Consider the following 15,857-nt stretch of genomic DNA (forward strand, 5'->3'; position numbering starts at 1 on the left):
CAGGCACTATCGAGAACCTGAACTGACCAAATGATATCTGTACAATAAATTTGGTTCTCAGTTTTCTGGAAGCCAAGATTAAAAGAGAAACAAGTTGGGTTACATATTATTTTTCTGATAAATGCTCACAAACTTATCTTCAGAGATAATTTTCCTGGAACTAAACAAGAAGAACAACTTATCTAGAAGGTCCTTGTAAAAAGACTGACCAATATTAGACTCTCCGTTTTGAACCATGGCCTTGCTAAGGATAAAAACACAGTTCAAATGGATGATTTTAGTGACCCTCCTTAATGATCTGTCTGACCTAATGCAGAGGTGGGACCTGAAGGAACTAAATGAATGCTCCCATGCCCAGGGATTCTGCCCGTTAACACATCACTTCTCTCCCCATCCTAGCTCCTCTTGCTGCTCAGGGAATTCTTAACCTTACTCTAAAGTTGCAAGAAGGCTGGGACTACTTTTGGCCACTTGCTAAGAAAATAGAAGTGTTTAAAAAAATAAAAGTGCTGGGGAAAAAAATGTCTTAAAAAAATACTATCCACCCAGATCTTGGTTTCTAATATTATTCTCCAATAAAAGGAACCAGGGCCCCTTGATTAAAAGGCTGATCCCAAGACTGGAGCAAGAAATATACAACATAAGCGTGGAGCATCTTATAGTGTCAGAAAGTAAAGAAGCACTCAAAAGCAAAACAGAACAAAACAACAAGAACGGGGATATGTCAAAAAGCCACAAAAGCTAAATGAAAGAGCTTCCAAAAGCCAAAGCTAAAACAATTTGAGCGAAAAAATAAAGTGGTATTGGATTGTAATCCAAAGTATAAAATAAATATCCATGAATCCACACTGATATAAATGATATAAACGGGGGAGAAGAGACAGATCTACTTGTGCAGAAGACTCTAATTTATGTAGAAACAGCACACTCAAGGAGGTTGAGCAGAACTCCCCACTCCTTAAGTGTGGGTTGCACATAGTAACTTCCTTCCAACAGCAGAATAGAAAGGGGGAAAAAAGTAACTTTTGAGGGGTGGGTATAGCTCTGGTAGAGTGCATGCTTCGCATGCACAAGGTCCTGGGTTCAAGTCCTAGTACATCTATTAAAAAAAAAAATTCCTACTCTTAAAAAAAAAAAACCCAAAACAGTAACCTTACAGTGGAGAATACCTGACACACTACCTCAGCCAGAGGAAGGGATACAAAATGCCAGGTATTTGATGAAACATTTTAGCTGCTAACAAAGGACAGTAAGAAATACCAGATGATTTCAGCATTTCCTGTATGTGTTTTACGCTGTAAGTAATAAACTACATGAAGGACCCAACAACATTAGTTGTAGGGGGAGGGCAAGAAGACTGTGGGTCCATACACTTCATTTGGTAAGCATTCAGAATGAATCGTAAACTGCAGGGTCTATTACTTTAAGATATAAAAATAATTAGAACACCAACTCATTGAAGATGCTGTAGTTTTAGACTAGAAAAAAACAGTATTAGAAATATTTTCAAAAGGCCACTGTTCTCAAACACGAAGAACACAGACAACTCGGACAGCCTAGAAGCTATATTTAATGGGCCTAAAACAAATTTACCCTGATCGTTCAAACGAGAGCAAATATCGAGTCAGCCAACTGCATCCCTGAAATCAAAGGATCACACCTAGATTTTACCCAGAACAAAGTTAAACTTAGCAGGATTTAGCAACACTGAATTCTTTCAAATTTCCAACACAATTCAGCATAGCATAGCACAGAAGTGCTGTTTAAGGAGGCCTGTAGAAGTGTGGAAAACTAGAAATGGAAAATTTCCAGGCACTGATCTCATAATGGCTAGATGCTCTCTTCCTGCTTCTATCAGCATTTGCCACGTTAACTCAGCATAGGCAGTACGTCACGCTTGACTAGGGGGTAGGAGTAGGGGGAGTTGGGGGAGGAGAAAACTGGAGAACGAGGGGAAGGGAGGGAGGGGAATGAGAAGGAAAGACCAGTTGCTGCCCTAACAATACAACTGCGGGGGTGAAGCCAGATCAAATGTTTTTTTTCATACTGTTTCAAAGTTATTTACGGTAAAAACCTCCAGCGTGACCCTTTCAGGCACAAACAAAGCCTTGTTCTTTCTTAACAACTAGTCCCTTGATTTCCCACACGTTATGTTGAACAATGAGGTTGGGGGCACAGGATAAAGCAGATGACATCAACCTCCCTCAACTCGGAGGCTTGTTTGGGAGCCCAAATTCTGGTCTGTGGCCAGCTAGCTATTTCACAGAGGGCTCTACTGTCCAGGCTGCCAGGCTGCGTATGCATTTGGGGGCCATGGCTAAGGATCAACCACCAGTCAGTAATTCACACAAGAAATAGCACAGAAGTCACTGCACCCAACTAGATAACCTTTATAAGTCTGTCCCTTTTCCTAGAAACTAGACTCAGTCTTCAGAAGTCATCATAGAGATATGGAATAGCAACTTAAATTTTAAGCAGCGCCCTTCTCTCGATCAGTTCAAACAAAACAGAAAAGGCTGTGGACAACTGTTGAACAAGGGGGATTTAAATGAGATAACATACTGTTTAACTTTTATGAAGAAGGAAACATGGTCAGGCTTTAATTTAAAGCTAGAAATTTGTAATATAAAACAAAAATAAACTAGATTTTAATGCTATTAAATTTTAACACACCAATTAGCCTGCACTAAACCATCTATTTACTGACCTGTTTCTAACCCACTGGACAACAGTCACATAAAATGTAAATTTGAAAAAGACATTTCCTTCCTCACGGAAAAAGATCAGCCCCCAGTAAAGACAACAGTAAAGCTAAAGTATAACTACTCCAAATAAAACTGATCAGAACTATAGTATAGACACACACACACACAATCTTTTCATACAGCTTTTAGGGTGAAAAGAAAGTTATAAGCCAATGGTTTCCCAACTGCCAAGATGCTTCTTGATCATTTGGGGCTTAAATTGTGATAGGCCTATGACTCAAGGCTGAACTCTTCAAATGATCTGTCTAGCTTTCTCATTTGTAAGCTAGTTGGGCAAGACTGGGACCATAACTGAGTGTTACATCAAAATTTTTAAGAATCTCATTTAGCAAAATGGATTAATAATTAGCAACAGCACTCTTGAAAAATGACAATGGGAAAAAAAAAAGGTTAGACCAATTAGATTATTTGGAAGAGGCTAAAACAGGATAAGTGGCTTCAATTATTACCATCAGGCTTTTCTTTCCTTTCTGGTGATGATTATGACATCTCTTCACAACTGCTTTTTATCTCCCTGTAATGTATGTCCAAAGTATAAATCACCTGTAGGCAATAACTCTTCTCATCTCCTAAAATTACTTCATTGTCCAATTTTCACTATTAACAAACATTCTAAATAATAAATGGAACTGGAGCCTACTGAACTACTACAATATCATCTTTATGAAAATGTGGTTTTCAATTCAAAGATTCTGGGTTGCTACAACAGGCTTTTACTATGGACGTGAAGTAATGAGGAAACTTCCATATTCACTATGAATGATGAGTTGATACTTCCTGCTTCAATTCTGTGCAGTCGTCTTTAAATCTGAAACTATTTAGCTTAATTTAGCCTCATTCTGGGAAATGAGTAAGGGAGGGATAACCTCAATAGGAAATCTCAACACAAAACACACCCCAATATATGACTGAAGGAGAAAGTTCCCACCATAATTTTAACCCATTTCTCTGTACAGAAAGGACTTCCCTGGCCATTCAAATTTTCTTTGCCCCATCAATGATTCCCTACTGCCTACTGCTCCATTTTTCATTCTAGTACTTATATTTTATGTATTTTTTGAAACTTGTTCCTTGTCTTTGTTTCCCACTAGAGCTCAAGGACCTTTTCTGCTATTCATTCCCATATCTCCATCTAGGTCTGGCTTATATTAAGTATTAAACAAATATTTATTGAATGAATGAGAGGATCACAAAAACTCAAGAATTCCTCTTACTAAAATATTCTTTAACTGGTCACTGCAATGACTTAGGACCAGGGAGTTAGATAAGCAATTCAATTTTCACTCGCTAGAGAAGAAAGGAAAGATGACTAACATCTATGGCCCACCCCAGCGAGCCCTGCACAATGAAGAACTCAATTCAATTAGTCCTTCTAACAATTCTATGAGGTCTATCATCCCCATCTTACAGATAAGGGACCCAAAGAGAAGAGTTAAGTAATTCCCCTAAAACCATACACCCTTTAAGTGTTGGAGTTGATGGGATTTGAACCCAAATCTGGATCTGACTCCAGATCCAGACTCAGTAAGACTAAGACATTTAACTCAGCTGTACAACAATGCCTACATAGTACATTAAACTGAAGACACAAAGAATGAATAAGACAATAAAAAGTTCACAAAGTAAGCCATGTCAAACAGGATGCAATGGAAACACAAAGGAGGGGCACACAGGCAAAGACTGGTCTAAGTTAAGACAACATTGTATTAAAAGAACTGCAAGCCAGTATTCAGACCAGCTAGAGTCAGGAGCAGAAGTAAAGAAATGAAGAGGAAGGAAGAGGTAAAGATCAGAGATGAGGCTAGGACAGTGCCAATTCATTTGTTTATTCATCCTACTCTGTGGGAAGTCCTACTCTGTGCCAGGCACTGTATTGGACACAGGCATTTCAATGATGAGTGAGACACAACCTCTGCTCAAGGAACTTAAAGTCTATATGAGGAGACGGGTAAGCACAAAACTACAACACACAGAGTGATACATGATAACACTCATGTATTATTTCCCGGACATATGGTGCTCCTTGACAGGAAGATGGTGAATGAGGCAGGTCAATCAAGGCAGTATATTCACTAAGATCCTTCAGAGAGAGACTGCCTCATTCAGAGCAACAACTAAATGCCAAGCCCAGCTGGCCAGGTTGTGCACTACAGAAAGTCTCCAATTCTCCAAATCTCAACCCAAACCACAGCTGCTTAAACCAGGGGTGGATATACGACCAAAGAGAGGACAATCAACAGGCTGTTCAGAGACGCAGAAGGTGGTCTGGCACACAAAAAGGAGCTGAACCAATCAGATTCTTGCACTCAGGAGCTGCATTTCAGAAGTTGAAATAATGCAGAGAGGGTCCTAGGCAGTCTGGGCCACGAGTGGTCAAAATTTAAGAGAAAGAGGAACTAAGTGAGCAGAGGCTATGAGAAAGGTTGCAAACTGTGCTAAGGAGCTGGATCATGCCCACAAATGGGTTCTGTGGCCTGCATAATATATTAAATTTTTAAAAACAACACCCAGAGTTTATGATCTCTAAAATACCATTCTTCACAAAAAGAAACCAGAACTTCTTGGAGAAACAGCTGCATCCAGGTCAGGGGTTGAGCCTAGGACTCCTAGTTCTACAAAACAGGGAAGCTATCAAAGCCTAATAGGACTGTGTCAAAAGGATACAGGAGCCAAAGCGACAAGTGAGCATAAAGAACCAATGCAACTGACTAAAACAGTGACTCTAAAACTTGAAACAAATAACACAAAATGATTTCAGTATAATACTTAAAAAACAAAACAAAACCTTCTTCAGACTACGATAGAAATGGCAAGAACAACAATTCCTTACTTTGAAAACTGTCAATAAGGAGGAATGCATTCTGCACTTACCCTAACTTTCCTTCACGAATGACAAATTTTAGGGTAACCAAATGGCCTTAACTGATGAATTCTTTAAGAATAATCCAGCTAGTAAACATAGAAGGAATAACAGAATTAGAAAGTCATTTCACAACCTTAAAGAAGCAATAAATTCACACAAGAAATCAATGGATTCATACGTGAAAGATTAATTGGAAGCTTTACACTGCAGGCTCCAGGCTGTTACCACCTTGGTAGGCAGGATGATGTCCCCACTCTCCAAGAGATGTCCATATCCTAATTTCCAAAACCTATGAATCTGTTATCTTACATGGCAAAAGGGGTTTTGCAGATGTGGATTAAACTACGAATCCTTAAAAGGGAAAAGGGGAAGCATCTCAGAGGAGATGAGATGACTGAAGCTGAGGAAGGAGAGAGGTGTGGGTGGGAGAAAGAGAGAGCCAGATTTGGAGATACTATGCTCCTGTCTTTCAGAATGGAGGAAGGAGTCACTGACTAAAGGATGCAAGTGGGGTCTAGAAGTTAAAAAAGGCAAGTAAATGCATTCTTCCCTAGAGCCTCTAGAAGGAGCACAGCCCTGCTGACACCTTGAATTTAGGGCTTCTGACCTAGAACTATAAGGTAAATGTGTGTTGTAAGCCACTGAGTATACGGTAATTCGTTACAGTAGCAGTAGGACACTAATACACGCCTGAACCCACTGATCTCTGTTAGCAGCACTAAAGGACACAAAGAGCACTGTGTGCTCTGCCATGATGCCACACAAAGTCCACAATACCGCCCATGAAGTAACCTCACCAAAAAGAGAAACCTGAATCTAATTACATTTTTACAGCTGACTCCTTTTACAAGAAATATGGGGGACAGAACTGGTTAAATGACACCTCAGGGAAGCAAAGAGACAAATCCAAAATGTAGGACATTCCTTAATGACCACTGACTCCAACAATATAAGTGCAAGCATATTAAGAAAGAGAGAGAGAGAGAGGGAGGGGGAGTGGGTTGCTTTAAAGAGATTTGAGAGACACAACAAATTAATTTTAAATAGATATTTTTGAGACAAGTGGAGAAATTTCACTACAGAGTGGGTATTATTAGATGGCATTAAGGAATTGTTAATTTTGCAAGGTATGATTATAGCCACATACCATTGTGATTAAGTTCATACTTTTTAAGAAGTATGAAGGACTAAAATACCATGATGTCTAGGATTTACTTTAAAACAATTTAGCGTAAAATGAGAAAAGAGAAGCAGTTACAATGAAACAAGTATAGCAAGATCCTGATAATTGTTGAATCTGGGTAATGTGTACATGGACTGACTGTACTCTTTATAAAACTGAAAATAAATGCCAAAGCCAATCTGAATTAGTTGGTAACATTTAAAATTCAGGCGCTTTTACACCAAAATCTTAATTTCTGACTTCATTCGAAAAATCAGATGTGGCAACAAGGCCTACATCAAGAGATGAGTACTGGCTACTCCAAATTAACAGTTTCTGCTACTCCCAATTATCCCCCATTTATCATGACTACTGCTATTTTTCTTATAGCTGGCCCAATTCACTTATTTATGTTACCTACTTGGCATTTGGGTTAAGGACCCCAAGAGTAGTTCAATTAAGAAGGTTAGTGGCAAGAGAATAGAGCAGATCCCAGGAGAGCAACTGAGTGATGGCAAAATACTAGTGTGAAGGTGCAGACTCCTGCTGTTGAGGTCATTCAGCAGCCTTGGATACAGATGTAATTCCCATAAGACCATGATACACTATATGCTTCCTGTATTGAGTGCTTACTAGAATCAAGGCAGTATGCTTGACATTCTGAAAAATATGAACATGAAAATAATTCCTGCCCTCAGGATACTAACAGTCTAATGAGGAGGACTAGATATAAACATAAGTAGTTATAATGTAAGATGAAAATAAGTTAATTTAGAGTACTGTTCAGGGTGGCTCAGATGTAAAATGCAAAGTGGGGAGTGAAAAACACATAAAGCTTCAGGAACAGATTATGAAGAGCACTATAGAGTATGCTGGGATATTTAAACTATACCTGATGAGTAATAGTGAGCCACTGGAGAGTTTTAAAATATAAGTACAAGTCAGAGGGGGCTAGAGGTAAGAGTAAAGTCTCTCCGTTGCTCAAATTCACTGATTCTATGCGCTACATCCTTTGAAGAGCCAAAAGCATGATTCCCCACCCCACTGCCACCAAATGTTGTATCTAAGCCTCTAAAATGATGCCATCATGGCCTTGGCCAGACAGAAGTCTGGTACCTGAGGAGAATAATAAAAGGCTAGGTCACTGTACAATAGCCCTGAAAATAGTTAATATCCTTCAAATAAAGTTTAAATAAATTGCTCCTGTTACTACTACTGGGTTCCAATACTTTAAGCATAAAATTATAGTCTTATACCTGAAGCTCTATTAAAATGTAAAAATGTTCCTTCCTGTTTAGTCTAAGACCCATCCTGTTAAAAACAAAAACCACGTGCTTATTGTGAATGAAAAAAACTACCTAAAATGCAGTCAAATCGTGACAGACATCAAATTATATTATGTTTCAAAGATCAGGCCCAGTCATCTTAACTACAATATGGGACCAAAATGGCCTGATGGTAGCAGTTATCACCATCCAAGAGTATCGTTGAAATTTACATAAAACTTGGTCAAGTCCAGATTCTGGGGTACCAGAAAGGAAAGGACTAGAGACTGAGAATATTTTGTGACCAGTAATAGGCTTTAATCAATCACAGGAATTACAAACAAAAGCAAGAAGAGAATAAGATTGCAGCCCTTTTCCTTCCCCTTAACTCCCAAACTAAGCACCAATTCCAGCTCTGACACCAGTTTGTTATACTCCCTCTCTGAGCCTCAGTTTCCTCATATGTAAAATGAGGGTAGCAGTGCCTATTTCATAGGGCAGTGTACGAACTAAATGGTCGTGTGTGTTCAGCAGCACACGACCTGACACACAGCTAATGCTCAAGAAATAACAGCTTTTATTATTCACAGTAAATTTGTTATTTTCCTGGAGATATCAATGTGTCCTGTGATGCCGGCCCCTACAAATACTCGGCATCCAAAGACTCCTTTGGAGAATCAAGTTACAATTCAAGGTACTTAAGATCAAAACGGGTATAGGCCCCTGACAACGACCCAAAGTTGAAGCCGCCACAGCTCGGCTGTCACCACATCCGCCAAAGCCTGGCGGCCCTTCAGTGGGTTCCCGGCTTTGGCGCCCAGCCCCGCCCAGCAAACGCCAACGAGCCGGGTGAGGGGGCGGTCTAGACGGCGCGCCCTTCGCGCTCCGGGAGGCCAGGCCACCCTCTAGGTCTCTACCCGCCGGACTCCCCCGATCCGCAGTCACCTTGCCGACGCCTGCGGTCTTCCCTCCCTCCCCGCCCCGCGCCGCCCAGGGCCGCACCTTGAGATGGGTGCGCAGGCCGCCAGCGCCCCCAGACTGGTCGGTGATCTCGTACGCGCCGGTCACCAGCAGGTCCTTGTGGATCTCCTCGCGGAGGCACTTGCGGGAGTTAACGGGCAGATGGAAGGAGATGGCGAGGACGGAGCTGGGGCCGAGCAGGAATAAAAGCAGCAACGCTAATGGGCAAGGGCCACGCTGGGCTTGTGGGCCAGACAAACCAGACATGGTGCCGGAGACTGTTCACCACCCTGGGCCTCAACTGCGCCGGAATCAGGAGGGCCCACGTAACTCACCTCTGACCTTCCAATGCCGCCGGCGCCATTTTGGGGGCTGGCAAATAGATGAAAATGTATAGTAAATCTTGAAAAAGGGAAGAAAGGATGTGATACCACATCGTGCCCACAAGTTAAAGTGGCTAAATGAGATTTTTCTAGACTCTCCCAGCAAAAGTTTTATTTTTGTTAAGCTCAGTGACAGCTCAGTCGCCCATAGCAAGTATGGGCAGCCCTGGAAGTAATTCTCCTTTAACTTCCGGAAACAGCACCCGCGAGTTTGTAGGCCGGTGATACCATGGCAACTAAACCCCAATAGGAAACAGCCACAAGACCCTTCGCTGGGCCCGCCCACCAGCCTCCTGGGCGGGCGGGCGGCCGGGGCGAGGCGGGGGTGGTGGGTGGAGGGGAAGACAGAGGCCGTGCTGTCCCAGCACCTTGGTGACAGTTGGGACATTGAGCACTTGAGAGGAAAACTTTGAGAGGCTGAGTGGAAAGATTCTAATTTGGCTATTAAGGGAGCGGGGACCAGAACTTCAGAGAAAATGTAGAGGTCACTTGGTGAATGTGAGCTGGGAGGAGTCCAGTTCGTGCTCCTGAGCGGGATATTTGGGCTGGAGTAACTGATTTCAGAATTAGCATCTTATTTAGCAAACGTTGAGCACCTACTGTGCTAGCTAGTATTCAAATTAAATTTGGAATCTGTATTTAAATGTAATAAAACATTGTTTTAGCCCAGTGTGGGAGAGACCTAATGCGATTTACCAGATAAGCGTTGTCCAGGGAAGGCAAATATTGATGTGTTTTCAATGTTTAAAACACTTTAGGGATCAAATTGCTAGTCTGTAGTAAGCAAATTTACACGGTAATCATTTCATGCTTTCCCTTAACAAATATTTTTTGACTACCAACTATGTGCCAGGTACTATACCATGCATGCGTGTATACCGACGTGTTTATTGATTTAACCGTTACTGAGAAGCTATCAAATATTCAGGGCTGAAGAAAATAGGAAGATGAAAGAGGAACTCTCAACAGACTACGTTTAGAATTATCTACTTTGATTAAATTTATTGAGCATCTACTGAAATACCCAGAAGATGGACTATCAGCTTCTCCCAAATTAAATAATTGTTCTGTATATTCTTTCAGTCTACCTAGTTCTTTTCCTGAAACTGAAGTCCCACAGCCAAAACAAGAACAAACATAAAGGAGTTGTAAAGCATTTTAAAATCTGACAAATGTCATATAATAATTATTTTATGAGGTGTCCACTTGGGAACATTTAGTTTATTTTATCACTGATCCAAGATATGATTGCTAATCTACTCAGTACATCCTGATAATTTGCATTGGCCTTTTCCCTGCCAGTGCAGGGAATCAGTAAGTACCAAACAGTTAATCTAGTCATTATTTACTCTTAGTCCTGAGGTTTTGCTAACCATCAGCAAGAGATTTGCAACCCATAAAATACCCGTGTGTGTTTTTTCCTTTAAATTTGTATCTTATATTTAAATAATAGTTCATAAGTTTTAAAATATTTTCACATATATTAATGATCTCATTTGGCATTTTCAAAAACCATGTGACGTAGGCTGGGCAAGTCTGTTCATTTTACAGATGAGGAAACTGAGGTTCTGAGAAGCCAAACAACTTTTGTACCCAGTCCTGTAGTTTAAAAGTGGCAAATTCAGTCTGAGTACCTGAGCCTTCTTCAAGAAGGCGCTACTATTTATTATTTTAAAGATGAAGAAAATGAGACTTAGAGAAAGTGAGTTACTTTCTTAAGTCACAGCTCTCAGTTCCTTTCTTGTCCTATATTCTTACTTATCCTGGCCTCTGGCTTTGTCCTGTCCCCTTTTCCTCCTTTATATTTTTCTTCCTAGCACTCACCACTATAATGCCACATACATTTTACTTACTTACCGCATTTATTAATCTGTCTCCCTAACTAGGATATCTGTTTTGTGAGGGCAGGGATTTTTGTCTGTTTTGTTCACTGCTTTATCTTCTGAATCTAACATAGTGCCTGGCACTTAGAAGGCACAATAAATAATGGTCCAGTGAATGCAAGATTAATTCCTTAGCTCCTAGCAGAAGGTCTAACAGCAAGTCTTTCCCATTATTCCTTAGCTGTTTTCACACACATGTGTTTAATCTATAATGCATCCAAAGTACAGGTACTATTTCAATTTCACCAACAAAATTCATATCTTTGTTTAATTGAAAAATGTGTTCTTGTTTCCATGTAAGAACACAGGAAAAAAAAAATCTCCCCTCTATGTTATGGAACTAGAGAGCAGAGTAGATACTCCTGAGGAATATGAATTTTTAAACTCTGCGTCTGCATTAAACAAGGTACAGATTACATCTGTTTGGGGAAAAGGCCTCATTCTGAATTGGAAAGCAAATGGAAACTGTCCCACAAGTTTTTCCTGACCTAACAGTCCTCTGCCATCCCATCATCCTGAAACTTCCGCAGCCAGATCCACCTAAGGTTGCTGAAGCCTCCGGAGCCTCTGGAGGTGAAGAGATGTCACCACGATACAGCCTCTACCCAGTCTATCCTTAACCACAGGTTTGTCAACCTTCCATTTATATGAGAGGGAGTATGTTTAAAACACACCTCTCCCCAGACAGTGAATCAGAAAGTCTTATTAAAAATCTGCATTTGTAATAAGCTTGCTGGGCAGTTCTGTGGTTGGGAGTCCTTGGAAGAGCTAAGGCCCCCTCCACGCCTCCTTTAACCAGCCTAATCCTCCCATGTGGCTTGAGGCTCCCCAGCTTCAACACAAAAGCAGTCAAGGATTCCTAACTCTGGTGTCCTGCCCGTACAAGTGTACAGTCCTACTCACGGTGTGTATTTAAATAGCTGAAACAAGATGGGTTCTGTGAAGATACAGAAGAGCCTTTTAGAAAGCAATTTGGCAATATTTGTCATGTGTCATGCTCTTTGACCCAGAGAGTGATGCCAAGGCCCTTTCCTATGGGTCCTCTAAGTCCTAGGGTTCCCCAGGAGCTGGTCCTGGATCTTCTGTGCTGCTGTCTGGGTGATCTTGTCCAGTCCGTGACTAAAAGCATCCACAGACCAATAACTCCCATATACCCTTTAAATGCATCCAGAGACTGATAAGTCCCAAATGTGAATCTCCAGCCCTGACCTCTCCCCTAAATTCCAGAGTCTATATCAGGCTCCATAATTGACATCTCCACTTGGATGACTAATAGGCAAGTCATACTTAACTCTTGATTTTCCCTCTCCCCCGGCTCCCAAGTCTGCCTCTTCCCCATCTTAGTAAACGACACCGCCTGCTACTTCTTCATGGAGGCCATCCTTGTTTCCTCTTTCTTTTACCCCCACCCTACACAGAGTTAGTTCATCAGCAAGTCCTACCAGTTCTGTGTCCTAAATATATGCCAAACAGTCTCTACATCTCTCTAAGCTGCGGCTCAGCAAACTACTGCCCAGCTAGGTAGGCCACACCTGGTATGCAACCTCTTGTTTTCGAATCACCCAAAAGCCAAGAATAGTTTCTACATTTTTAGAGAATTGTTAAAGGAAAAAAAAAACTAGAAAGAGGAGGAGCAGGAGAGAGAGGAGGCAAAGAAGAATGTGTGACAGAGAGTTTATGTGGCTCACAAAACCTAACATATTTACTCTCTGACCCTTTATAGAAAGTTTTTCTCATCTAGATGAGACAACAGCCTCCCTACTGTTGTCTGCCTCCAGTCTTGCACCACTATAATCATGCTCCTTAATACACCTCGTGTTTTCTTAAAAAGTGTAAGTCAGATCAATCAGAATAACACCTAAATACTGCAGCCCCTGTGGTCTGGCTCCTGCCTACCTCTCTAATCCCATCTTACCCAGGGATCACTTCCTCCCATCACCCACCCATCCACTCTCCTATAGTCACCTGGCCTTCCAAACACTTTTAGTTCTACCTGTATCAGAGCCTTTGCACTGAATGTCTACCTGGAACTCCCCTCTCCACATCTTGTCCCATGAACTCTGGACTCTGCCGGCTGCTTCACATCATTCAGGTCCCAACTCCAGAGTCACCTCGCAGAGAGCCCATCTTGCATAACTAACCCTGCCCCACGTTACTTTCCATCATGTGATCTGGCTTTATGATCTGTATAGTACTTGCTACTATTTGAGAGTATTCTGTAATTTCTTTTTTGTTTGTTTGTATATTATCACCCAACCCTACTGGACCTTAAGCTCTAAGAGAGCAAGGTCTTTATTTTGTGTCTGATAGATCCCTGAGGCCAAGCACAATAGTCTGTACATACTGGGTGGTCAACAGATATTTGCTGAATGAATGAATGAAATAATACAGCATAATATAAATCACTTAGCACATCAACAGAGAACAGTTGCTCAATAAATGCTAGTTCCTCTATCTCATATTTTAACTGCCGTTTTTTTCACATGGAGAAGCTGCGGCCCAAAGTTGTTAAGTGACATGCTACAAGCCATACAATGAGTCAGTGTTAGAGCTGAGAATAGAAATGAGAGCTCTTAACTGTAGACCGGTATTCAGACATTAATTGTCGTTACATTTGATAATACATGATATGTATTATTGAGTTCCCACTCTACTGACAAATTTTAGATTCTTCTGGGTACTCTTTTTTCTACCTTCACTTATATTCATAGTGCAACTTTTGTGGGGTTTAAGTAAATTTTAGTCTTTCAGAACATCCATGAAGATATTAATAGTTGATGTGCAGCTCATAGCATTTATTAGCATCTCCCCTCAATTCGCTCTGCTCCAAAAAGCAAGATTTATCTTCCTCTCCAGATTCCCATGATGCTGAATTTTTATCTTTCCGGATGGGAAGCATGAACTCCTCACCAACGCTCCACCAAAATGAATGCTCTTCATGAGTGTTGTCTATGGAACATTGTCAAGTTAAACCACTTGGCCTTATATGTTATAGCCTGTAAATCCTGATTGCTAGGATCAAAGTTCTTCTAGTGATATATGTGAGCTGAAAGCACTAAGAAGTCTGGATTTAACAAAAATTGTTAGGAAGAATTTCAGAAATGATGCAAGCAAAAGATAAAAATGTGTCCCAAAAGAAGAAGTTTCAGAAAACATAAGAACCATCACGTGAACCATCACCACGACCGACATGCCTTGAGAGCAAACCAAAGCTGAAAAGGACAGGAGTAGAAGGGAGGCATCTCCTCTGCCCCATAAGCGCTGTTTGCTTATGGAGAACACCAGCCCTAGAGCCCAGGGCAGAGAGATGAAGTCCTAGATGCCAGAAAGACAGAACCCCAAGTCAGGGATGAGATGAAAAGAAATCCACTGGACCAGTTGGAGTGAAGGAACCAAGGGACAAAAAAGAAGAGTTGTGAAGATGAGACTCTAGGGGAGCAGGAAGCAGGGTCAGGGAGGTCAGCAGGAGAAGGGAGGAGCCCCCCATTTACCTTATGCCCATAGCCACGTATGCTTCTGAGAAGAAAAAGGTATTGAGAAGGAACGGAAGAAACAGAGGAATTGTTCAGTATTTTGTGAAGTAGCCCCAGAGATGAGGTCCTCCAAAGGAGGATTGAAATGGCATCTACCCCCAAACCCCTGGGTACAGCCATGCCTGAAGCCTATGCATAAGCAAATACTCAGAGGGCTTGAGATTACTTCAAAAGTGCTCTGAGACCTTAAAGCTTGGTGATCTAGAGCAGAAGACTACAATGTTTTCAGCCTTCACCCCTGGTTCTGAGAAAATTTTGTTTCCGTTTCAATGAGTTTTCCTTGATAGGCCACTAAGTGGTCAGGGTCTGGTGTGCACTATCACCAGCTATCTTTGAAATCCACCAAAACTCATTATCCTTCCACAAAAGCTCCATCTTGCGAGCCAAATGGACCATTCAGATGGGAAAACACCACCAGCTGCAGGCACCTAGATAATGTCCACATGACTTTTCTTTTATTATTGACTTGATCACCTCTGCACACTGGAATCACTTGGCAGCTTTTTAAAACCTGCCAACGCCAGGACTCACCTGGAATCCAAAGCAGATACTGAAAACAGAATATCTGTTTCTAGTCCCAGGGAATAGCATATTTCAGTGGATCCCTAACTTTGCTGCACATCTGGAGATCTTTAATAAACACTGATATCCAACCCCTGATGTAAGTGGTATGGGTGCAGCCTGGGTATTGGGATTTGTAAAAACTTCCCTGTAATCCAGCAGGGATCCAGGGTTGAAAACTAATGCTCCACCTAACTCTTGGCCATTCCTATTTTGGTGCCTAACCTTTCCATGCCTTCCAAGTAGCATGTTCTCAATAAATATTTCTCAGTCTGATTTGCATCCCTGTTTCTCCTGCTCTAGCACCGCTGCCCTTTCTCCTAGAACAAGACATGAAATTAGACCTCTGGTCAGTGGAGAACCTGAAACACCAGCCTGGGTACAAGGTTCACTCCTGGGCTGGCCATGTTCCGCCAGCTCAAGTGTTAGCAAAGAGGGAGGAATGGGAAGCAAGGGCTTCAGATGAGGAGGAAGCTCTCCCC

General features: G+C 41.5%; 1 protein-coding gene across 1 annotated transcript in view; it reads right to left on the reverse strand.

Moving 5' to 3' along the window:
• TMED10 (transmembrane p24 trafficking protein 10) overlaps positions 1 to 9,405 on the reverse strand; it is a 35,612-nt gene extending 26,207 nt beyond the window's left edge. The window contains exon 1 of the mRNA XM_006206085.4: positions 9,058 to 9,405. Coding sequence (XP_006206147.1) covers positions 9,058 to 9,282 — 225 coding nt within the window. The 5' untranslated portion in view covers positions 9,283 to 9,405. The remainder of the gene's footprint in view (positions 1 to 9,057) is intronic.
• Between the last annotated feature and the right edge of the window lie 6,452 nt (positions 9,406 to 15,857).

This window comes from Vicugna pacos, chromosome 6 (assembly GCF_048564905.1).
Source record: "Vicugna pacos chromosome 6, VicPac4, whole genome shotgun sequence".
NCBI lineage: Eukaryota > Metazoa > Chordata > Mammalia > Artiodactyla > Camelidae > Vicugna > Vicugna pacos.